Consider the following 25,802-nt stretch of genomic DNA (forward strand, 5'->3'; position numbering starts at 1 on the left):
ATTTGTGCATGAGAAAATAGTAATACTATCTCTCAGCTTTGTTAGAGTCAGGAGATGTTAGAAAGAAAGATTAAAGATAATTGAGACAGTGGCCAGACGCAGTGACTCATGCCTGTAATCTCAGCACTTTGGGAGGCCGAAGTAGGCGGATCACGAGGTCCAGAAATCAAGACCAACCTGGCCAACATGGTGAAACCCCGTCTCTACTACAAATAGAAAAATGAGTTGGGTTTGATGGCATGCACCTGTCATCCCAACTACTTGGGAGGCTGAGGCATGAGAATTGCTTGAACCTGTGAGGTGGACGTTGCAGGAGCCAAGATTGCACCCCTGCACTCCAGCCTGGTGACAGAGCAAGGCTCAGTCTCAAAAAAAACCAAAAAAAATCAAAAACAAAAATAACTGAGACAGTAAGAAAATATACAAATAAAAGTTGGCTCCAAGTACATGGAGTCTAGGATACTATGGAGATTAATAACACTATTCACAGGGAAGTTGGGATGAGCATGCTGATCGAGGGATAGAAGAGAATAGTGTTATTAGACATATGAACCATCATTCAAAAAGTGCCAAGAAGGGAATGTGATTTTTTTTTCCTGGGTAGAAGAAACTTGTATATCTTTGAAGAATATAGAAAAAAAAGCCAATATGAAGAAAGAAATTGAAATGTTGAAGGAATACATATTAGGAGCAAAAAAATGCATAAGAAGAAAGGAGGTAATCCCAGGTGGTTTTGTTTCTTTGGCAAATTGGAGGAGAGGTGAAAGTAATGATAGCAGTTTGCTGTTGGAGGCTTAAGTAGAGAAGAGGTAATATATTTACGTAGTCATCACAAAAATATTTGAAGGGAAATCAGCAAGCTTTCAATAAAAGGATAGATAGGCAGAGGAAAGAGTTTAATTGAAAATGGATGGCAAGATCTGTACTAGGACTATGTAACTTCCTGTTTTTCTGTAAGAGCTTTATCATCTTGGAGCAGAAATAGAGAAAACTGATGGTGGGTCAGAAAGATAACAGTATTAGAGTCAAACTTGAACTTGAATCTCTGCTATCCTTATCATTAGTTGTGTGTCTTTGGTTAAGTTATTTAATCTATATGAGCCTAAGTTTTCTCATGTCTAAAACTGGCATAATACCTCTATTGCAAATTATAGTATTGGGTGAGATCTTGTTAATCCCTCACAAGTTCTATAAATGTTAATTCCTTTTTCTTTTTTTGCAAAGAATGAGCCAGTAAAAGAGCACAGTAAGAATGACATTTAAGGGCCTAATTGTAATTCCAGGCTGAGTAGGAACTCGAGAGTAGCCAGGAATAATCTCTTGAACTGAGTAAAACAGGGGAGGAATTGAGTGAATAAAAGTTCAGGAGTAAGTATGGTGACATGGGAAAATGATAGTAAAGGAGGCATGCTACAATAGAAGAATTGCTTCCTTTGCTGGAGAAAACTGTATGAACTGATATAAGGAATGGACATGAAATTAGTAGAGAGAAAAAGAAATGGGAAGTAATTTTCTGAGGTTCATCAACAGACATACTGGAATCGGAAAGCAATAGTTACAGGCAGGAAGATAAGACAGACCTTGATACAGGTGCTGAAATGTATTCTGAAGATAAATCATTTCTGGTAGATGGTTAAAAAAAAAAGAAAAAGAAAAAAGTAATGATTCAGGAAATAGAGATAAAACTGGTGATAAGAAATAAATCAAGGATGCTATTTCATTATCCCAATGTAGTAACCCTACCCATTCCTTCTAAAATCATAGTACAGCTGAAATTGCTATATAAGGCAGTTTATTTGCCTGAGAAGTTTCAAAGAAAAACCTGAGATATTGGGTTAGAGTAAGAGAATTTACATACAATGAAAGGAAAATTAGGGGAATAGAGGAAGTACATATAGCCCTTAAAGTTTAGATTTAGGAAAATGAAAAGGAGGTTTGTGTCCCATGGAGGGTCTTGGAAGAGAGAGAGAGAAAGAGAGACCGAGAGAGAAAAAGAGAAGGAAGGAAGGGAGAAAAGGGAGGAAGGAGAAAATGGAAAGGAAGGAGAGGGGAGGGCCTTTGAGAGGGGAACCAGATTGGAACTAGTATTAGAGAGAGCATAAGATGTGAAGTCAGACTGGCATGGAGTCATGAGCCATTAGCTAGTTGTGTGATTATGGACAAATCAGTCACTGTGCCTAAATTACTTACTGCAGAGTAAAGAGATTGAGCTAAATTTTTGAGGTATTGTTAGGACCCTCCAAGATCCCTGTTCATAATTCAAGAGTAGTGCTGTCCCATTCTGCAGTGATGGCAAGATTGTATTTCTAGGCTCTCCAAGATTGTATTTCTGGGCTGTGCAATACAGTAATGGCTGTGTGCACTTGAAATGTGGCTAATGCAACTAAGGAACTGAATTTTATTTTATTTTTTTTAAGACTAAGTCTCACTCTGTCACCCAGGCTGGAGTGCAGTGGAGCAATCTTGGCTTACGGTAACCTTTACCTTCTGGGTTCAAGTGATTCTCCTGCCTCAGCCTCCTGGGTAGCTGAGCTTACAGGTGTGTGCCACCATGCCCAGCTAATTTTTTTGTATTTTTAGTAGATACAGGATTTCACCATGTTGGTCAGGCTGGTCTTGAACTCCTGACCTCGAATGATCCATCTGCCTCTGCCTCCCAAAGTGCTGGGATTATAGGCATGAGCCACTGCGCTTGGACTGGAACTGAATTTTTAACTTAAAAAATTTTTAATTAAATAACCACCTATGTCACTGGCTATTATATTGGACAACATAGTTCCAGACAAATCACTCTTGAGTTTCTTTCTTTCCTATGTCAATGGGTCATTTATGCCTTTCCAACATTGGCTATCTGATCTAATCATTTTCATCATAATTGATTTATTTTGTTAAAAAACTAGGAAGTGAAAAATAGCAAAGACATGGAATGAACCCAGATGTCCCTCAATGACAGACTGGATAAAGAAAGTGTGGTACTTACAAACCATGGGTACTATACAGCCATAAAAAAGAATGAGATCATGTCCTTTGCAGGGACATGGATGAAGCTGGAAGCCATTATCCTCAGCAAACTAATGCAGGAACAGAAAACCAAACACCACATGTTCTCACTTAAAAGTGGGAGCTGAACAATAAGAACACATGGACACAGGGAGGGGAACAACACTCACTGGGCTCGTTGTGGGAGGCTAGGAAAAGAGCTAATGCATGCTGGGCTTAATACCTAGGTGATGGGTTGTTAGGTGCAGCAAACTACCATGGCCCACATTTACCTGTGTAACAAACATGCATATCCTGTACTTGTACCCTGGAACTTAACAATAACAGCAATAAAATTAAAAAACTAGGAAAGGAAAAAAATTATTACCTTGTTTAGTGTTATTTACTAAGTAGCTCATGCATGAACTGTTGAATGAAACTTATAAAGAATGACAACTAAATATGATAGTTTTGACCAATTAATTATTTTTAATATTGTAGTACAATTCTTAGACCTAGTGGATAGTGTTGATGTGTCTTTTTTGCTAATACGTAGAATAATGAAAGTGATTCTGTGTGTATTTCTAGACTATCATAGAACTCTCTGAAGAGCGGGATGGTCTTCATTTTCTACCCCATGCCTCTTCATCTGCACAATCACCCTGTGGTTCTCCAGGCATGAAGCGAACAGAAAGTCGACAACATCTGTCAGTGGAACTGGCAGATGCTAAAGCCAAGATAAGAAGGCTTAGGCAGGAATTGTAAGTTGCTGATTTTTAAGGTTCATTGAATTTATATGGTCCCAAAGGTGACCCAAACAATATTTTTAAATTATGGAAATGTTGCCAGCTTGTGTCAGTGTTCTCACAAGTATGTGTCAAAATGAAAAAAATAAGGAAGCTGGCATAAGGTTTTCCTATTGCTAAATCTTACCAATTTAAAGGACGCCTTTTATTCTAGAGTTACAGCCTTTCTAGCTTTCTAATGTTAATGTATTTCTTTTTTTTTTTTTAAGTAGAATAATTCCTCATTTGGCAGATTGGGGCTATCAATTTTTTGTCTTTATATTCCTTGAAATCCAAATTATTAGGAACTACTGATATAGGTCAGTAAGTTTAACTCTTTTAAAATTAATGTTTTGCACCTAAAAAACTGAGTTGTTGGCATTATAGTATTACCAAAAAATAGTTTTTCGTGTATGTATCTTGGATTGAGATGCCTGAGCCATGTACTTAGTAAAGGTAAATACAGTCATGTGCCATATAATGACATTTCAGTAAACAATGGACCACATATATGATGGTGGTCCTGTAAGATTATAATGGAGCTTCATCTAGTGAAGCCTTGATGTTCCTGACCAAGTGTAGGCCTAGGCTAATGCATGTCTTAGTTTTTAACAAAAAAAGTTTAAAAGCCAAAAAGAAAAAAGAAAAATGGTTATAGAGTAAGTACATAGGCTGGGTGCAGTGGTTCATGCCTGTAGTCCCAGCACTTTGGGAGGCCGAGGCGGGCAGAGTTGAAGACCAGTCTGGCCAACATGGTGAAACCCCATCTCTACCCAAAATATAAAAAAATTAGCTGGGTGTGGTGGCATGCACCTGTAATCCCAGCTACTAGGGAAGCTGAGGTAAAGGGAATCACTTGAACCAGGGAGGTGGAGGTTGCAGTGAGCTGAAATCATGCCACTGCACTCCAGCCTGGGTGACAGCAAGACTCTATCTCAAAAAAAAAAAAAAGAAGAAGAAATGAAAGAATAATATATAAAGAAAGAATAATATAAAGAAAGAAAATGTTTTTCTACAGTTGTACAGTGTGTTTATGTTTTAAACTAAACCTTATAAAAGAATTAAGTTTAAAAATTTGAAATTTTATAAAGTGAAAAGTTATAATGAGCTAAGGTTAATTTATTATTGAAGAGACAAAAATTTTTAAAACTAAATTTAGGGCCAGGCAAAGTGGCTCATGCCTGTAGTCCCAGCACTTTGGGAGGCTGAAGTGGGTGGATTACCTGAGGTCAAGAGTTTGAGACCAGCCTGGCCAACATGGTGAAACCCCATCTCTACTAAAAATGCAAAAATTAGCCGGGTGTGGTGGTGCAGTCCTGTAGTCCTAGCTACTTGGGAGGCGAAGGCAGGAGAATCGCTTGACCCTGGGAGGCAGAGTTTGCTTTGAGCCAAGATTGCACCACTGCACTACAGCTTGAGTGACAGAATGAGACTATCTCAAATAAATAAATAAATAAATTTAGCACTTTGGGAGGCCAAGGTGCTAGACAGATCACCTGAGGTCAGGAGTTGAAGACCCAGTCTAGTCAACATGTCAAAACCCTGTATCTATTAAGAATACAAACATTTAGCTGGGCATAGTGGCACATGCCTGTAATCCCAGCTATTCGGGAGGCTGAGACACGAGAATCGCTTGAACCCCGGAGGCAGAGATTACAATGAGGTGAGATTGCACCACTGCACTCCAGCCTGGGTGACAGAGTAAGATTCTGTCTCAAAAGAAAAAGATACAATACAGGCCGGGCACAGTGGCTCAAGCCTGTAATCCCAGCACTTTGGGAGGCCGAGGCGGGTGGATCACTAGGTCAAGAGATCGAGACCATCCTGGTCAACATGGTAAAACCCCATCTCTACTACAAATACAAAAAATTAGCTGGGCATGGTGGGGTGTGCCTGTAATCCCAGCTACTTGGAGGCTGAGGCAGGAGAATTGCCTGAACCCAGGAGGCAGAGGTTGCGGTGAGTCGAGATCGCGCCATTGCACTACAGCCTGGGTAACAAGAGTGAAACTCCGTGTCAAAAAAAAAAAAAATACAATACAATAAATAATACGATAAATAAATAAACTTAGTGTATCCTAAGTATAGTGTTTATAAAGTCTACAGTAGTGTACAGTAATGTTCTAGGCCTTCACATTTACTCAGTGACTCATCCAGAGCAACTTTCAGTCCTGCAAATTTTATTCATGGTAAATGCCCTATACAAGTGTACCATTTTTTATCTTTTATACCCTGTTTTTACTGTACCTTTTCTATGTTTAGATACACAATTACTTACCATTATGTTATAGTTGCCTACAGTATTCAGTACCATTACATGCTGTATAAGTTTGTAGTCTAGAAGCAATAGGCTATACCATATAGCCTAGGTATATATTAGGCAATACCATCTAGATTTGTGTAAGTACTATATGCTCTGTGATGTTTACACAGTGATGAAATCACCTAACTTATTAGAGTGTATTCCCATAGTTAAACCATGCATGATGGCGTTCAGATTTGGTTAGTGCTGATGAAATTATATTTTCTTAAAAGACCATTACAGAAAAGCAAGTATGACATTTATAGGCATTCCTTGGTCAACCCCAAGTAAAGATGTGATCAATCTCTGCTGGAGATTTTTTTTTATTTTGTGCTTTTAAAAGACAAAGGATTTTTGTTGTGAGGGCTTTTTTTTTTTTTTTTTGATTTCTTGGAATTTGAGCTTTAGAATATAGATTTTAAATTTATAACCACAGTGTAGCAACTAAACTTATTTACCGGCTATTTAAAACAGTTACAGTGATTGAATATGCAAAGTAGAAAAAATATTACAGTTCATAGGAAAATTTGAAAATAAAAAATAACAGCTTTCATTTGTGGATGTCTGCATTATATTATGTATCTATTGAAATGAACACGCCCAGGATATTCTGTAAACAGCTGCACCAGGAGGATTAGAGAAGAGATTGCTGTTATTAGTTTGACTGGCAGTTAATGGATGGTCTAAATAGTGAACACTAGTTCGTTCCATATAATTTAGCACAATCTTCTCAAGCCTTTAGATAAAGCATGCAATTATATCTGTAATGATGGCTGTGAATTCATTTAAGGTTTTACACTATGTTAGAATTTAGTTTTTAAATAAAATTTACTTGGCCATGGAGTATATTAAAATTCTAAAAAATTGAGGAGATTGATGAAATTTGGTTTTCTAATACTGATTAGAAAATGTAAATGGGTGTTTTTTTTTTTTTTTTGTAGAAAGTTATTTATTTAGAGAGAGAGAGAGAGGAACCAGAGAAGGAGGGAGAAATAAACAGCTAACTCTCACACTGAGTGAGAGAATCCAGAAAGATGGAATCCAGGAGAGAAAAGCAGCTTCCACACTGAGTGGAAGGGGCTAGAAAGAGAAGTTTAGGAGGGGAAGACAGGCTTCCACAAGAGTGTTCGAAGGGGACTCCAGAGGGAAAATCCAGGATAGAGAAAAACAGCTTCCACGAGCAAGAGAGTGTTCGTGGAAGGGGATCCAAACATGGAGTCCCATAAATGGGTATTTTTAATGGGTAAATAAATGTGCCAGTATTCCCAGTAACTAGCTTTTCAACAAATACCATCCAATATCTTTATTTTTCTTTGAAAATGATGGATTTCTTCTATTATTAGAAAGAAGTATATCTCCTGTTACTTCTTTTTGTTGGGAGAAATCTCTACTAAAATGAATGAAGTACAGAAATTATGGTGGACAAAAATAGCAGATTGCCTTATAGCGAATGGAAGCTATACAATAAGTAATTGCAACCAGAAAGTGGAAATTAACAGCATACTCATTTATGGGGCAGAACATTATGATGTAATTGCTTTTGATTTATACATATGGAGTAAAAGTATAATTTGTGATATGGGTGAAAGAAGTAATTTTTTAAATTTAAAATAGTAATTTCACTTTTATGTAGTAGTTGATACTACCAAAGACTCCCTTTAACTCTGCCTCCATAAATCCGATGTTTTGAAAGAATTTTTCTGATATAAACTATTTATTATTTTTCAAAAAAATACCTTATTGAGATACAATTTGTAGGTCAGAAAATTCATCCTTTTACAGTGTACAAATCAGTGGTTTTAGTTTATGCATAGAGTTGTGCAGTTGTTACACACCAATTTCAAGACATTTTTGTCACTGCCAAAAGAAACCCCATTTTCAGTAACAATCGCTGTCTATCCCCCTTTGCCCTCAGCTCCTGGCAATCACTATCTACTTTCTGTTTCCATGATTTTGGCTATTCTGGACATTTTATTGTATAAATGGAATCATACAATATGTATCTTTTGCGACTGGCTTTATTTACTTAATGTTTTTCAGGTTCATCCATGTTGTAGCATGTATCAAAACTTTATTCTTTTTAGAGTTGAATAATATTCCACTGAATAGATATACCACATTTTGATTAGCCATTTTTCAGTTGAAGGGCATTTGAATTGTTTCCAGTTTTTGGGTATTATGAATAATGCTGCTATGAACATTGAGATGCATATTTTTCTGTAAACATCTGTTTTGCATTCTGTGTGCTAACGTATATGAGGAATGGCCAACATTCAACATTGTGAACATAATTAATGCTACTGAATTATATACTTAAAAATGGTTAAAATGAGGCTGGGTATGGTGTCTTGCACCTGTAATTTCAGCACTTTGGGAGGCCAAGGCAAGAGGATTGCTGGAGGGCAGGAGTTTGAGACCAGCCTGGGCAACACAGGGAGACCCTGTCTCTGCAAATATTTTTTTTTAATGTGATTGCACATGACTGTGGTCCCAGCTACATGGGAGCTTGAGGCAGGAGGATCACCTGAACCAGGAAGTCAAGACTGCAGTGAGTTGAGATTGTACTACTGTACTCCAGCCTGAGTAATAGAGAGAGAGAGAGACCCTGTCTCAGAACAACAACAACAACAAAAAAGAAAAAATTCTAAATGCTTCTGGGTCCCAAGCAGTTCAGTTCAGATAAGGGATACTCAACCTGTTTCAAATGCCTTTTAACTTTTAATGCACTTTTAGAAATCTGTCCCAAAAGCCAGGCACTGCAGTGTGTGCTTGTAGTCCCAGTTACTTAGGAGGCTGCTGGGCTCAAAAGTTCAAAGCAAGGCTGGGCAACGTAGTGAGACCCTATCTCTTAGAAAAAAAAAAAAAAAAGAAAACTGTCATGAAATACACAGGATTTTATGTATAGTAATGAGCTTATTTACTAAAAGATTAAATAGTACTATGAAGAATGGAATCTACTTAATAAAGTATGGTTTCTTTAGCAAAGGGAATATTTTTCTACCATTAAAAATTATGGTTTTGGGCTAGGCACCATGGCTCATGCTTGTAATCCTAGTACTTTGGGAGGCCGAGGCAGGAGGATTGCTTGAGGCCAGGAGCTCGAGACCAGCCTGGACAACAGAGTGAGACCTCATCTCTACAAAAAATTAGCCAGAAGTGGTGGCACATGCCTGTAGTCCCAGCAATTCTAGATGCTGAGGCAGGAGGATCACTTGACTCCAGGAGTTCAAGGTGGGAGTGAGCTCTGATCATGCCACTACACTTCATCTTGGACAGTGGCATGTCCAAGCTGTCACTTGTGACAGAGTGAAACCCTATCTCTTAAAGTATGTACATATATATTTCAATAATATATTTAAAAATAATATACACAAATTTTATAACATTAATATATAATGGTTTTGAAAAATGTAAGGGCATGAAGAGATGAGAACAATAAGTTGTTTTATACAGTGAACATTTACTTTTTTTATTATTAAAAAACAGAAGATGGAAAAGTAGAGATAATGAGTGGAGACTTTAAGGAGCTTGGCCGTGAAGGAGAGAGAGAAAATGGGGATTAGAAGTAAAACAATTTCTAAGAGAAAAAATAATAGAAGAAATTTGAGGATGTTTATAGGCTAGGAGGCAGAAACCAATAGAGAAATAAAGATCATAGTTATGGTAATCGGAAGTGTTTAATTTCCTTTTAGCCATTGTAAATGTTTAAAATAGTTGGAGACCCTTGTAAGTCTCAGACCCAGGTAGTACTGCCTTGCATAAAAATACTTAGCTTGGCCAGGCATGGTGGCTCAAGCCTGTAATCCCAGCACTTTGGGAGGCTGAGGCGGGTGGATCACGAGGTCAAGAGATTGAGACCATTCTGGTCAACATGGTGAAATCCCGTCTCTACTAAAAATACAAAAAATTAGCTGGGCATGGTGGCGCGTGCCTGTAATCCCAGCTACTCAGGAGGCTGAGGCAGGAGAATTGCCTGAACCCAGGAGGCGGAAGTTGCGATGAGCCAAGATTGCGCCATTGCACTCCAGCCTGGGTAACAAGAGCGAAACTCCGTCTCAAAAAAAAAAAAAAAAAAAAAAAAAAAAAAAAACTTAGCTTAGGCCAGGCACAGTGGCTCCCACCTGTAATTATAGCACTTAGGGAGGTTGAGGCAGGTGGATCACCTGAGATCAGGAGTTTGAGACCAGCCTGATTAACATGGTGAAACCCCAGCTCTACTAAAAATACAAAAAGTAGCTGGGCCCAGTGGTGGGCACTTGTAATACCAGCTACTGGGGAGGCTGAGGCAGAATTACTTGAACCTGGGAAGCAGAGATTGCAGTGAGCTGAGATCATGCCATTGCACTCCAGCCTGGGTAACAGAGCAAGATTCTGTCTCAAAAAAAAAAAAAAAAAATTAGTAGCTTGACTATCTGTGACTACGGAGAGTGAGGAAGAGAGAGAGAAGAGTGAAATAGAAGGAGTGGAGGACAGGAAAGATCAAAAAAGAGCAAGAGAAAAACTGAGGCCAGGCGAGGTGGCTCACGCCTGTAATCCCAGTACTCTGGGAGGCTGAGGTGGGCAGATCATGAGGTCAAGAGATCAAGGAAAACCCCATCTCTACAAAAAAATTTTAAAAAATTAGCTGGGTGTGGTGGCATGCACCTGTAGTCCCAGCTACTTGAGAGGCTGAGGCAGGAGAATTGCTTGAACCCGGGAGGCAGAGGTTGCAGTGAGCTGAGATCGTGCCACTGCACTCCAGCCTGGGCAACAGAGGTAGACACTATCTCAAAAAAAAAAAAAAAAAAAAGAACAAAAAAAGAAAAGAAAAGAAAAACTGTATTACATATATTAAGTACTATGGGAACGTTAACCATTGAGGTTAGCCTTTCGAAAACATTAGGGAGGAGGTTTGATTAATGGCATCTAATTATTTAAATTCCTAATATCTGTCTTTTTCCCCCCTCTCTTGCATTGGGGTTATGGCTAATACTATGTTCAACTAATACTAATTACTAGTTATTTAGTAATGATAATATATTTATATTAACAGATGACAATCACAATTTTCAAAAGTAGTATACTTACTGAATATATTTTTGTATTTAAGGGAGGAAAAGACTGAACAATTGTTGGATTGTAAACAGGAACTTGAGCAAATGGAAATAGAACTCAAAAGGCTGCAACAAGAGGTTGGTACCTAGAATATCTATTATTTAGGACCACCGAGTAATTGGAAATTGATTGATTTTCTTCCTTGTAATTTATAACCTTTACCTCAATGCTTTATATAAATAAATGAGGTTACTGAGGCTTCATGAGATTAGATCACTTTTTTAGAATTTCTTGCTTCAAAAATGCCAGAGCCAAAACTTTCTTCCATATTAGTGCTATTTAAACTCTGCTAAGATTTATAAGAGCTACTTAGGACTGGGGTAGTGCAACATTTTTCTTTTTGATGTATTTGGCTTCTGTGGTCTTGGAAGCTAGAACACCTCTACTGTAAACTGTGCTCTTTATGTGTATCTCTGTGTGTTTCTGCTCCCCATAGTGCTTTATGTTAACTTATATATAAGTAAATGCTTTTTTATTTTTTTCACTCTTTTCCTATTAAATAAGATTTAAAATTTTTACTTTTTAAGCAGTATCTTTATTTTAGAGATGCTGCTGCTTTTTTCACCTTAAACCAAGATCACTTTTACAATCACTCTAATGTTTCATTTTTATTTGGGGTTAGTGTGTGGCGCTCTTTAATCCGTAAGTGCTAAGGATTGGGATAAGGCTGGATAGTTATTTCTTCCTTTAACTTCCCCATACCTGCCATCTAATGCAGGGAATACTACAATTGCAGGATCATAAACTGAGACCTTTGTAGATAATGAGACTGGGCTTCATAGTCTATTTCTAGACATGCTATGGCTGCTTTTCTACTTGTTGACAGTAGAGTTTTTTTATGTATGTTTGTTCTCTCTAAAGCAGTAGTTTTCAGTCCATTTGGTCTCAAGCCTCCTCAGCACTCTTAAAAATTAATGAGAATTGGTTTAATGTGAATTATATCTGTTGATATTTACCATATTAGGAACGAAAACTACGAATTTTTAAAAAATTAAGTCTGGCCGGGGACAGTGGCTGACGACTGGAATCCCAGCACTTTGGGAGGCCAGGGTGGGCAGATTATGAGGTCATGAATTCGAGACCAGCCTGGAGGGTCAGCATAATGAAACCTTGTCTCTACTAAAAATACAAAAAATTAGCTGGGCATGGTAGTGGGCACTTGTAATCCCAGCTACTTGGGAGGCTAAGGCAGGAGAATTGCTGGAACCTGGGAGACAGAGGTTGCAGTGAGCCGAGATCACGCCGTTGCACTCCAGCCCAGTAGACAATGTAAGACTACATCTCAAAAAAAAATTTTTTAAATTAGGTCACTTGGGCTGGGTGCAGTGGCTCATGCCTGTAATCCCGGCACTTTGGAAGGTCAAGGCAGGCAGATCACTTGAGGCCAGGAATCCAAGACCAGCCTGGGCAACATGACGAAACCCTGCCTCTACTGAAAATAGAAAAATTAACTGGATGTGGTGACACACACCTGTAAGCCCAGCTACGTGGAAGGTTGAGGCACAGGAATCTCTTGAACCTTGGAGGCAGAGGTTGCAGTGAGCTGAGATTGTGCCACTGCACTCCAGTCTGGGTGACAAAGTGAGACTCTGTCTCCAAAAAAAAAAAAAAAAAAATAGGGCTGGGTGCAGTGGCTCACATCTGTAATCCCAGAGGCTGAGGCAGGCAGATCACAAGGTCAGGAGTTTGAAACCAGCCAGCATGCCCAGCATAGTGAAACCCTGTCTCTACTGAAAATACGAAAATTAGCTGGGCGTGGTGGCGCATGTCTGTAATCCTTACTACTCGGGAGGCTGAGGCTTGAGAATCACTTGAACCCGGGAGTTGAAAGTTGCAGTAAGCTGAGATTACACCACTGCACTCCAGCCTGAGTGACAGAGCATGACTCTGTCTCAAAAAAATAAATAATAAAAATTAAAATAAATAGGCCGGGTGCAGTGGTTCACGCCTGTAATCCCAGCACTTTTGAGAGGCTGAGGCAGGTGGATCACCTGAGGTCAGGAGTTTGAGACCAGCCTGGCCAACATGACAAAATCCAATCTCTACTAAAAATAAAAAAATTAGCTGGCCATGATGGGAGGAGCCTGTAATCCTAGCTACTTGGAGAATCGCTTGAACCTGGGAGGCAGAGGTTGCAGTGAGATGAGGTTGCACCATTGCACTCCAGCCTGGGCAACAAGAGTAGAACTCTGTCTCAAAAAAAAAAAAAAAAAGTAAATGTATCAAATTGTACAACAAAGAATGACAAATTGATAACAGAAAATAGTATTTAAAATATAATTTTTAATTTTTATTTAGAACATGAATTTGCTTTCGGATGCTCGCTCTGCCAGAATGTACCGAGATGAATTAGATGCACTTCGAGAGAAAGCAATCAGAGTTGATAAGCTTGAAAGTGAAGTAAGCAGATATAAAGAGAGACTACATGATATTGAATTTTATAAGGCAAGAGTTGAGGTATGTTGCATAATTATAACCATTCATAATATTTTTTTCTTTAAAAGTATTAGAATTTTAACACATTTAAAATGCAGTTAATAAACATGAGAAACTCTTGAAATGGTGAACGAACAGTAAATACATTTGAGTATGTTTATTTTATGATAGATTGGCATATTGTGTTTAGTTAGACTTTTACAAAGGGATCTGTGGATAGTACTAATTTTATTGAACTCTTTTGGCTCTTCTTTTATTCCTTTTCTTAGCATCATAGGTAGAGCAGACCTTTTAAGTCCTTCCTTACAGTCAAAATATTTATTTCTACTAATTTCAAACTTGTTCCCAAAAGTGAAAGCAAAACATATTTCAGATTCCTTCTTAACTGAGATTACTAAATTAAGATTAATGAAGCCTATATAGAAACAGACAACTGGAAACAAAAAACAATTTTTCTAACTTGATAGTTACAGTTCAGTATTACATGAAGTTGAGTTTGATAAGAATTTGACAGGTCAGGCCAGGCATGGTAGCTCACGCCTGTAATCCTAGCATTTTGGGAGGCTGAGGTGGGCGGATCACCTGAGGTCAGGGATTCGAGGCCAGCCTAGCCAACCCTGTCTCTACTAAAAATACAAAACTTAGCCACACATGGTGGCGCATGCCTGTAATCCTAGCTACTTAGGGATTAGCTGAGGCAGGAGAACTGCTTGGACCCAGAAGGCAGAGGTTGCAGTGAGCTGAGATCACACCACTGTACTCCAGTCTGGGTGACAGAGTAAGACTCCATCTCAAACAAAACACAAAAAAGAATTTGACAGGTCTTGTGTCCTTTTTTCTTTCAAAATTTTCTCATCTGTAAACAGAAGATTTTGGTCAGTTTCAGTATCAGGATAAGAAGGAGGGAGTATACACAATCAGGAAATGAAAACATAAGAGAAAGTAATTAGAACATTTTAGGTTGAAGGTTACCAGTATGTAGACCCAATAGGACTGTAGAGGTAAAGTACATATTAATTATTTTCCAGTTATTTAAAGACATGTGTATGCATGACACTGTTAAGAGATTCTCATGAATACCACTGTCTTCATATACTTTTCTAGATTTAAGTTTAGAAACTATACGCATATAACTTAGCAAGATAGAATTGTGAACACTTATCTTCAAAACATATTCAGGGACTTTTAAGGATTTCCTCAAGGTATGTTTATGTAAAATATTTATTAATAGAGCTTTGGTTTATGATTTATTTGAGTCCTGGTGCAAGTTGTGGTATTTTACTACTAAAACCTCAAGCCCTTCACTTTCAAGTTGTAGCTCAAAGTACAGAGAAATCTTTAAATCTGTTTCAGACAATACATTAAGCCTTGATTCCATGGAGATTTGTATCTTAAATATCTGGAAGACTACTTGTACTTAGTTAATTCCTTATCCTTGTGACTAAGGAATTTAAATATACCCCGACAATTTAATGTGAAATTATGGTAGTATTATATATCTTAATATAAGTACTGAATGTTTTGTTTGCATTCTGGGGTAAAAAGGAAGCCAAGAAAACATTAATTGTATTTCTATTCCTCAGTAGGTTTACTCATGCATAGAACTGTTAATAAAGATGGCTTAATGTTTTATGGTAATCTTTATGTTGCAGAACTTTAAAAAAATTAACAAATATTAACACATTTGTGATAAATAAGGCCTATATCAAATGTTTATAGGAATTAAAAGAAGACAATCAAGTTTTATTAGAAACAAAAACCATGTTGGAAGACCAACTAGAAGGAACTCGTGCTCGTTCTGATAAATTACATGAATTGGAAAAAGAGAACTTACAACTAAAAGCTAAACTTCATGATATGGAAATGGTAAGTTTTAAGAAGTATATCAGTTACATGGCTTCTAAGGAAAACTTGTAAGATTCTGCTGATTTCCTTATATTGGCAAGGATGGCTAGTGTCCTTGAGGCTTTAACATAGAAGAGATAGCTAAATAAGTTAGAGCATCTAACTTTATATAACTATAGAAGCAGTAGAAATTTCTGCTTTTGTTACAGAAGCATGTTACTTACTAATTTTATCTTTAGCATTCAGTACCACAATAAGCTATTGTGTAAACATGTTTTTAAAAATACAGAAATAAATCTGTTTGCTAAAATTTAGCATTGGGTCATAATTCTTTTGTTATATCACTAAAACAGTATGTTGACTATAGAAGAAGAATTTTCATTGTGTCCCCAAAGACCAGCTTAAAAGTTGTCAGACACTTAATCAGTATGATGACCAGTGATAATTATAATTGCCTTCAAAATGGAGAAATTTAAGGAACTTGTAATTTATTATAACTGAGTTTCAGATAAATAAAAGTTGTGAATAATAGTGTTTGCTTGAAATTGTACTGCTTCTTGGCTTTTTTTCCTCTCCGTAATCCTTGCCAATAAAAAAGGAACGAGATATGGATAGAAAAAAAATTGAAGAATTAATGGAAGAAAATATGACTTTGGAAATGGCACAGAAACAAAGTATGGATGAATCATTACATCTTGGCTGGGAGCTGGAACAGATATCCAGAACTAGTGAACTTTCTGAAGGTATTCTGAGTTTTGTTTTATTTAAGTTCATAATTGAATCATAAAATTTGTTTATGTTTACTTGAGGTTCTTTATTTTCGCCAGTGGGGAGATACCTCAGAAGACTACCTGTCTGCATGGATATTATTTCACACAGTAATATATTGTTTGTACTTTCTTGGGTCTGGTCCCTAGCTTTGCCTGTCCCTTAAAACTGAATTTTATGAATGCAATAACAGACTTGATAGGTTGCTTAGCCACTATTTCATGTTAATATCCCAAGAGGTTGCAATACCAGTTTATTAATTTAACTTAAGAAATATAGCCATCTAGTAAATATAACAGAAAAGTCATAGTAGTGGTCAGCATGTTTTTTGACTATAGGTAAACCCAAATAGGAAGTCAAAGGGTAATGGACAAATTTGCAGGTGAAAATATAGTTAGAATGAGTTAATTTAAGGATCTTTATGGCTACTTGTAATATGTATAATCTCCATTATAAGATTATACCTGCCAACCCTCCCAGCCTGGTTATTACCATGGACCTAATGAAAGATCCCCCAGGTAAATTTTTAACTTTAGCCTCTTTTTTCCAGACTTCACATTGACTTGTCCTCTTTCTTAAAGCTGGGCATAATTATATACAGTACAATTGTTTGGATTATAGCTTTGGATATGTTAATATGGATTTCTGAAATTACAAAATAAAATTTGCCAATTAGATCACATTTATTCAAATTAGACTGGTTTTGAAACTCCTCGGTTTTGCCCAGTGTTAGATTGTTCTGCTTGCATTTCTTCAGCAAATATTTACTGAGCACCTACCATGTGTAAAATACTATACCAGACTTTGAGAATGTAATGTTGACGTAGACATAAACTCTGAGATTTTATAATCTGGTGCTTACAGAATAATTACCTCTACAGATGATTCATCATATTGATTACCAATGAGGTTCTTACTATTTTAATTTGAGAACCTAATCCAAATTCTAGGGCCCCATGTACTGACTGACTATAGAGTAAGTGATGATATTCAGTCATTGAACTCGTGTTACTTAAAATATTTGTGAAACTTTAAAAATTATATTCCTTGTGAATTTAATACAAAGAAAGCCATTCAAACTTAAATATTTTCTACTAAAGGTAGTTAGAATTACTCTGTTCTTTAAGAGTTTCCTTACTTGTTAAGTGGGGACAAAATAGTGAATATCGTCTAGAGTTGTGAGAATTAAATTGTTGATATTTGTAGGGCCCTTAAGTGTAGTGCCTGCTAAATAGTAAGCATTCAGGTATTAAATATCATTATTATGTCACAGTTGTTTTGGAATTGATCTTAGCTGGGGTTGTAGAACTGAATATTTGCTTTACTATGGTGTAGTTTTTATTTTTTTAAGTATACAAGGGACTTTCTTTCTAGAAAATATACAGAATTTGGGAAAGAAAAAGAAATAAGAGGCACTAATAATTTCTTAAGTCACTTTTCATTTCAAAAAATTTGCTTCAGCACTTTTCTACCTCATTTTCTAACCCATGTATCTTAGGAAAGTTAAAGAGAAAGCTTAGATTTTTTTTTTTTCAGCTGGAGTTTCACTCTTGTTACCCAGACTGAAGTGCAATGGTACAATCTCGGCTCACCACAACCTCCACCTCCTGGGTTCAGGCAATTCTCCTGCCTCAGCCTCCTGAGCAGCTGGGATTACAGGCACGCATCACCATGCTCAGCTAATTTTTCATATTTTTAGTAGAGACGGGGTTTCACCATATTGACTAGGATGGTCTCAATCTCTTGACCTCGTGATCCACCCGCCTTGGCCTCCCAAAGTGCTGGGATTATAGACTTGAGCCACTGTGCCCAACCCAGCTTAGATGTTTTTAAACTGCCAGCATGTTTAATAATCATCTAGTGTAAAAGTTTGCAGTACTTGTGCTTTTAAGTTTCTATGGAATGTGTGGAAATGTAAATTGGTTCAGCCATTCTGGAAAACAGTGTAGTGGGTCCTCAAAAAATTAAAAATAGAACTCTCATAGCATTCAGCAGTTTTGCTCCTGGGTATATATCTAAAGGATATGAAATCAGTATATGAAAGAAATATCTGCACTCCCATGCTCATTGCAGCATTATTCACAAATGTCAAGATATGGAATCAACCTGTGTCTGTCAATGAAATAATGGATAAAGAAAATGTGGTTTATATACATAATGGAATATTATTCAACCATAAAAAAGAATGAAATTCTGGCCGGGTGTTGTGGCTCATGCCTGTAATCCCAGGACTTTGGGAGGCCGAGGTGGGTGGCTCACGAGGTCAGGAGTTTGAGACCAGCCTGGCCAACATGGTGAAACCTCGTCTCTACTAAAAATACAAAAATTAGCTGGGTGTGGTGGTGGGTGCCTGTAATACCAGTTACTTGGGAGGCTGAGGCAGGAGAATCGCTTGAACCTGGGAGGGGGAGGTTGTGGTGAACTGACATCACCCTATTACACTCTTGCATTCCAGCCTAGGCAACAAAGTGAGACTCTGCCCCGCCCCCTAAAAAAAGTGAATGAAATTCTGTAATTTGCAACAACATGGATGAACTTAAAGGGCATTATGTTAAGAGAAATAAGCTAAGCACAGAAAAAGGGTAGTGTATGATCTCCTTTATGTGTGGTATCCAAAAAATTCAAACTGAGAGAAACAGTGTAAAAAGGTTGTTACCAGAGGCTGAGGGGTAAGGGTATTGGGAAGATGTTGGTCAAAGGACAAAAAAGTTCACTTAGATGAGAATGAGTTCAAGAGATCTATTGTATATCATGGTGACCATTTAAAAACATCTAATACAGGTTGGATTAACAATAATGCTACACTCAGGGAATGATACATATTTAAACTGTTTCTATACTGTGTTTTAATAGATTTTATAAGACAGAACCAGATTTATAAAGGGATAATGAATGGAACTGGAAAAAAGATTTTAAAATAATTTTAGCATGCTCAGAACATTTTGAACTTTTAGCCAAAATAAAACAAGTAGTATTGTATTTTCAAAATCCATTTAATCCTTCATTGGTTGCTACTTAGAATAATGTATCCTATAAATTTATAGTTAAATTTAATCTTTTCATTAAAAAAAGACTTGGGCAACTAATGGAATTTTAAAAGTCAGTAACTGTTCGGTATACCAGCCTTCAGTAAAATATTAACAACATGATTAGAAAAGCTGGAAATAAAAATTGAGGTTTTCATAACTATGGAGTTTATTTACTTATCTAATTTTGAGGAGATTTTATTCATGATGGGGGATATGTTGGATTTGCTTGTATTTCTATGGTTTTTATGAAGAAAAATTTGAAACATATACAAAAGTAGACAGACCTGGAAATTCCCTCCAATACTTTCATTCCTTTACTGTCTTGAAATCATAGGTCTCATATTTCATTTATAAATCCTAATATTTTTATATTAGCAAAATATTTAATGGGTCTACTGGAGCTCCTCTTTCTTCAATCTAAATTTTGTGCTTTTTTCTATAGAATGTTGTGGATGTATTAAAAGTTAATATTTATCTCTTGGCTGGGTGCAGAGGCTCATGCCTGTAATCCCAGAACTTTGGGAGGCCAACACAGGAGGATTGCTTGAGCTTAGGAGTTCAAGACCAGCCTGAGTAACAGAGACCCAGTCTTTACTAAAAAGTCAAAAAATTAGCTGGCTGTGGTGGTGTACACCTGTAGTCCCAGGCACTTGTGAGACTGAGGTGAGAGGATCCCTTCAGACCAGGAGTTTGAGGCTGCTAGGATGGTACCACTGCACCCCAGCCTGGGTGACAGAGAGAGACCCCCATCTCTTAAAAAAAAAAAAAACCTCTCTTATTGTGTTTATCTTATATAACCTCGTTGAATTTTTAATAAAGTTAAGGATCAGATGATGCAATGCATATACGCTCAACTTTTTAAATAATAAAGAGTAAACATAGGTTTACCAATGGTGTATTTTTCAATATTTTAGCACCACAGAAATCCTTGGGCCATGAGGTGAATGAGTTAACCTCAAGTAGATTATTGAAGCTAGAGATGGAAAACCAAAGTTTGACAAAAACCGTAGAAGAGCTTCGGACTACTATGGATTCTGTAGAAGGCAACGCTTCCAAAATCCTAAAAATTGAAAAAGAAAATCAGAGACTCAGTAAAAAGGTAAATTACAATGTAATGTTTATTGTAATGTTAAAAAATACTTGTAAAAGTGTAAATAAATGGCACACTTATTTTCCACTTTTTAAATGCACCCTCAAAATTATTTTAACTTGTTACAGAAATTTTCAAATATACATAAACGTGGTGTGAATGAACTCTATACTCATTATTCAGCTTCAACAATTAAGAACTTACTAGCTGATCTTGGCCAGGCACAGTGGCTCACTCCTGTAATCCCAGTACTTTGGGAGGCCAAGGTGGATGGATCACCTGAGGTCAGGAGTTTGAGACCAGCCTGGACAACATGGTGAAACCCTGTCTCCACTAAAAGTACAAAAATTAGCTGGGCATAATGGTGGGTGTCTGTAATCCCAGCTGCTCGGGAGGCCGAGGCAGGAGAATTGCCCGAACCCGGGAGTTGGAGGTTGCAGTGAGCTGAGACTGCACCACTGCACTCCAGCCTGGGCCATAGAGCGAGACTTGGTGTTGAAAAAAAAAAAGAAAGAAGTAGGGCTTGAGGAGTTATATTTACCAGTTTCCAAATAATGAATTGGTTCTCTCATATCTTCAGACAACAAATAAGTGAGTTTGTTATTTTAGTGTCATTGTGAACCCCTGAATTTAAAAATATTTGTATTGTTTCAAACCACTGTGTTTGTTTTTCCTACTGTCTCAACCCCGGCTAGTGGAAGCCTTTTTAAAAGTTGATTTGGTCCTGAATCCTTATGACATGGCCTTAGCACTCCCTTGAGAGTTTTCTTGCTTTCTGCCATGACAAAATATTCTAGGCTCAACTTGAACGTTTTCTCTCCCAGACCTAGAGACAGCCATTTCTATAAAAAGCTCTTATTCCTTTTAGTGGGAAATGATATTTAGAGACCACGATTTAGGCATTATGAAACCTAAATCTTAATTAGACTTTGGTTGAACAGAAATATTCCAGTTGTGCAATCACAAGTGTTTTATTTTTGCATATCTTTCTGTACACATAATTCTACATAAATAGAATCCCATCATAAAAGCATGCATGACTAAGAATTGTTTCTAAGAAGTTCCTAAGTGATGCTCAGCCTGCTCTCCTGGAATCATGCTTTGAGAACCACTGCCTCAGATTATTACAGGCTCCTTGGTATTCCTGCAAGATATTTTTGTTTTTAAAATAAATAAATAATCTTAATAAGTGTTTGACAATATAGTGTTAAAGTAGGATGACCATTTAGAATTTAGAACAGTTTTATTTTGTTGTCATTATAATTGGGCTTGTAGGGTACAGTTTCTTTTTGAAATTAGCTTTGACGTTTAATTTGTAAATCCTTAGTGATTCACGCATTTTTTGCACAAAATCTTGCACAAAAGACTTTTTTGTAAACTGAATGTTTCACTTTAATGTCATTGATACAAAACAACAAATGAGTTTAAATAACTGTTATTCATATATTTCCATCTATGTAATGTGAGAACCAGATTAAATATTCATAGCTGAAAGCTTCCAGAACTATAAATTAATGTTGAATTGAGTTATTGGATAAGTTTTTTGACATGATGCTTTTCATATTATTGTTATTATTTTGAGCCAGGGTCTCGCACTGACACCCAGGCTTGAGTACAGTGGCACAGTCTCAGCTCACTGCAACCTCCACTTCTCAGGTTCAAGCAATCCTCCCACCTTAGCCTCTCGAGTAGCTAGAACTACAGGCATGAGCCACCATACCTGGCTAGGTTTTTTTTTTTTTTAGTTGTTGGTAGAGACAGGGTTTCCCCCTGTTGCCTAGGCTGGAAATATTATTGGAAGATTGTTTCCGTGTGTGTAGTTGTTTCCATTAATGTTACAATAGAAAAATTTAAATTGCTTTAGAGTGCTTCACTATTGACCTAAGAATTTAAGTAACATTTAACTTGTAATAGAATATTTTATAAAGTCTCCTCGATTTTTTTAATTGTCTGATTTGAATATGTTATAATGGAAAATCAATAGTCTTAGCATATTTTTAATCTAAATTTGCTATTTTGTACATATTAATTAAATATTTTTATCTCTAAAATGTGTAATTCAAAAGAAATTTGAACCTAAAATATATTTGCTAGTTTTCTTTAGTTCTTTTTTCTATAGTAGTATTCTTTTTCTCCCACTTTTTAATTTTAAACCAAGTCCCTTCTTTTTTCCTCATTAAACTTATACTGTACTATTTCTCATCTTTTCCTTCATTCTTTTTATATCTTCTCCTTCCTTCTTGCTCACTGAAATTCTCTAAGTAAAATTTTACTTTATAAATCCACTCAAGCCAAGAAGTAAAACTTGTATAGTTCTCATATAGCACATTATCATTATTCAGCTGGATTTGTCTTTATGTTTAGAAATTGAAACTTACCCCAAAGATACACAGGATAAGAAATCATGTCTGCATATTTTATACAGCTATGGAAATTAGCATGGAATGCTACTTGAATTTCTATACTAAGTTCTAAAATTTTGGCATTTATTAAAACTGTATTTCATCCTTTATTCAGTTATCTTTTGTTTTGACATGTTTTCCCCATTGTAGAATATTTAACATATTGTTTTGTGATTTAATTTTCTTTAGGTTGAAATTCTTGAAAACGAGATTATTCAAGAAAAGCAAAGTCTTCAGAATTGTCAGAATTTAAGCAAGGATCTAATGAAAGAGAAAGCTCAGCTTGAAAAAACAATTGAAACACTGAGAGAAAATTCAGAGAGACAGGTTCATACGTTTTTTACTAAGCAAACAATGTATTTTAAAATTTATTAGCAAAAGTTACTTAAAATATCTGCAAACAAAATGTTCATATAACATTAAAGGGAAATACTTTAGACTTTTTTTATTTTAAAGGAATTATAATTTTACCTCATTTTTTAACCTATGTATCTTAGAAAATTTGAAGACAAAGCTTAGGGTTTTTTAAACTGCCAATGTGTTTAATAATCATCTAGTATAAATGTTTGTAGTACTTGTGCTTTCAAGCATCTGAAGAATATTCTAGAGTCCCTAAGTAGTGTTGGCTAGGAAATGCAGCTGTCCTCTTACCTACCAAAGAGGGAGAAATGTGGTGGCAACCACACGGTCTTGGATATAATCAAACTTGTTTTCAAGTGTTCATTCTAATTTTATGTTTGAGGAAACTGAGAACTGGATTGATTGACTTTTTATTTGAAATATGTATTTATTTGAGACAGGGTCTGTCTCTGTCTCTCATGCTGGAGTATACACAATCATAGCTCACTGCAACCTCGAACACCAGGCACAAGCAATCCTCTCACCTCAGCTGGGACTATAGGCATGCACCACCATGCACAGATAATTTTTTAATTTTATTTTTTGGTAGAGACAAAGTCTCGGTATGCTCCCCAGGCTGGCTAGGTTTTTTTTTTCCTTAAATTTTTGGTAGAGACATGGTTTCCCCCTGTTGAGAGACATGGTCTCAAATCCCTGAGCTCTAGTGATGTTCCTGCCTCAGCCTTTAAGTGCCAGGATTATAGGTGTGAGCCACCATGCCTGAGCATTAATTTTTTTAGAAGTAAAATTATTTTTTTTATATCATCCAAGTATAGTTCTCAGACCAGCCATAAAAATGAAAGTTTCTTTACAGATACAGAACCAAAATTCTAGACTAAGCTTCAGTCTGCACTTTTGCAAGCTTCTTGGGATTATTTAACACACTAAATTTTGAGAATCATTGCATTAGGTCACGCTATAAATAGGATAAATTAGTTCTCAAATGTACCCAGTGATTTTTGTGATTTCGATGCTTCCTAATTAGAATTCTTTTTGGGAATGAATACACGTACATATAAGCCCATCTATACAAATATAATACAGCACATGTTTACTGAGGACCCACTATAAGCATTGGAAAAGTTACTTAGGTAAAAGTAAAACCTTATGTTCTCAAGGAGGGTATGTGTGTGTTATACCTGTATTCCTATTTAAATTTGAATCATGTAACTATAAATAATCTGAAGACCACTTTGATTAATAGAAAATACATTTCTCAGCCATTCCTTTAAACAGTGAACTTCCTACAGACATGAACTTTAATGACCTGGCAGTATATGTACACAGTGGTCTTCAGTAAATATTTGTCAGAATTAAAAGTAAGATAGACATTCTAGTACCCTTTTTTTTGTTCCCCTTTTCCTGGTAGTTTTTGGAAGGGATAAATCATAATTTGTTTTGACTCAATTACAGTTTTTAATTGTTTCCTTTTTCAAATTAGATTAAGATATTGGAACAGGAAAATGAACATCTGAATCAAACAGTGTCTTCCTTAAGGCAGCGGTCCCAGATAAGTGCAGAAGCAAGAGTGAAAGACATTGAAAAAGAAAACAAAATTCTCCATGAATCTATCAAAGAAACAAGTAGCAAGCTAAGCAAGATTGAATTTGAAAAAAGACAAATTAAAAAAGAATTGGAACTTTATAAAGAAAAAGGAGAAAGAGCAGAAGAACTTGAAAATGAATTGCATCATCTTGAAAAAGAAAATGAATTGTTACAGAAAAAAATAACTAATTTAAAAATTACTTGTGAGAAAATTGAGGCCTTAGAACAAGAAAATTCAGAGCTAGAAAGAGAAAATAGAAAATTTAAAAAAACATTGGATAGCTTTAAGAACCTGACCTTTCAGTTAGAATCCCTAGAAAAAGAGAATTCCCAACTTGATGAGGAAAACTTAGAACTGCGAAGGAATGTAGAATCTTTGAAGTGTGCAAGCATCAAAATGGCTCAGCTACAGCTAGAAAACAAAGAACTGGAAAGCGAAAAAGAGCAACTTAAGAAAGGTTTGGAGCTCCTGAAAGCATCTTTCAAGAAAACAGAACGCTTAGAAGTTAGCTACCAGGGTTTAGATATAGAAAATCAAAGACTGCAAAAAGCTTTAGAGAACAGCAATAAAAAAATCCAGCAATTAGAGAGTGAACTACAAGACTTAGAGATGGAAAATCAAACATTGCAAAAAAACCTAGAAGAACTAAAAATATCTAGCAAAAGACTTGAACAGCTGGAAAAAGAAAATAAATCATTAGAGCAAGAGACTTCTCAATTGGAAAAGGATAAGAAACAATTGGAGAAGGAAAATAAGAGACTTCGACAACAAGCAGAAATTAAAGATACCACATTAGAAGAAAATAATGTGAAGATTGGAAATTTGGAAAAAGAAAACAAAACCCTATCCAAAGAAATTGGTATATGTAAAGAATCTTGTATCCGTCTAAAAGAATTAGAAAAAGAAAATAAGGAGCTTGTGAAAAGAGCAACTATTGATATAAAAACGTTGGTTACACTACGTGAGGTAAATATATTTACCTAAATTAAAGGCAAATATTATTTATATTTTCAACTCAAGGTTTCTTTAAGTTTTATTGGATTCTATCAGTAATTTGCATCATGTATTTTTTTTTGTTAAACTAAGAAATACCTATAAATTGTATTTTTAAAATAATTTGTAGTAATA

The 25,802-nt window shown here is 36.2% G+C and overlaps 1 protein-coding gene across 16 annotated transcripts in view; it reads left to right on the forward strand.

Annotated features, from left to right (window-relative positions):
- The window catches only part of CCDC88A (coiled-coil and HOOK domain protein 88A), a 123,609-nt gene that overhangs the window by 52,195 nt on the left and 45,612 nt on the right, over positions 1-25,802 (forward strand). For all 16 annotated transcript variants that reach the window (XM_008980687.4, XM_008980689.4, XM_008980690.4 and 13 more), the window contains exons 8-15: positions 3,568-3,740; positions 11,155-11,236; positions 13,458-13,616; positions 15,315-15,461; positions 16,039-16,183; positions 20,152-20,336; positions 22,919-23,056; positions 24,570-25,640. In XM_008980687.4, the coding sequence (XP_008978935.1) occupies positions 3,568-3,740; positions 11,155-11,236; positions 13,458-13,616; positions 15,315-15,461; positions 16,039-16,183; positions 20,152-20,336; positions 22,919-23,056; positions 24,570-25,640 (2,100 nt within the window). The remainder of the gene's footprint in view (positions 1-3,567; positions 3,741-11,154; positions 11,237-13,457; positions 13,617-15,314; positions 15,462-16,038; positions 16,184-20,151; positions 20,337-22,918; positions 23,057-24,569; positions 25,641-25,802) is intronic.

Source organism: Callithrix jacchus, chromosome 14, assembly GCF_049354715.1.
Source record: "Callithrix jacchus isolate 240 chromosome 14, calJac240_pri, whole genome shotgun sequence".
Taxonomy (NCBI): Eukaryota; Metazoa; Chordata; class Mammalia; order Primates; family Cebidae; genus Callithrix; species Callithrix jacchus.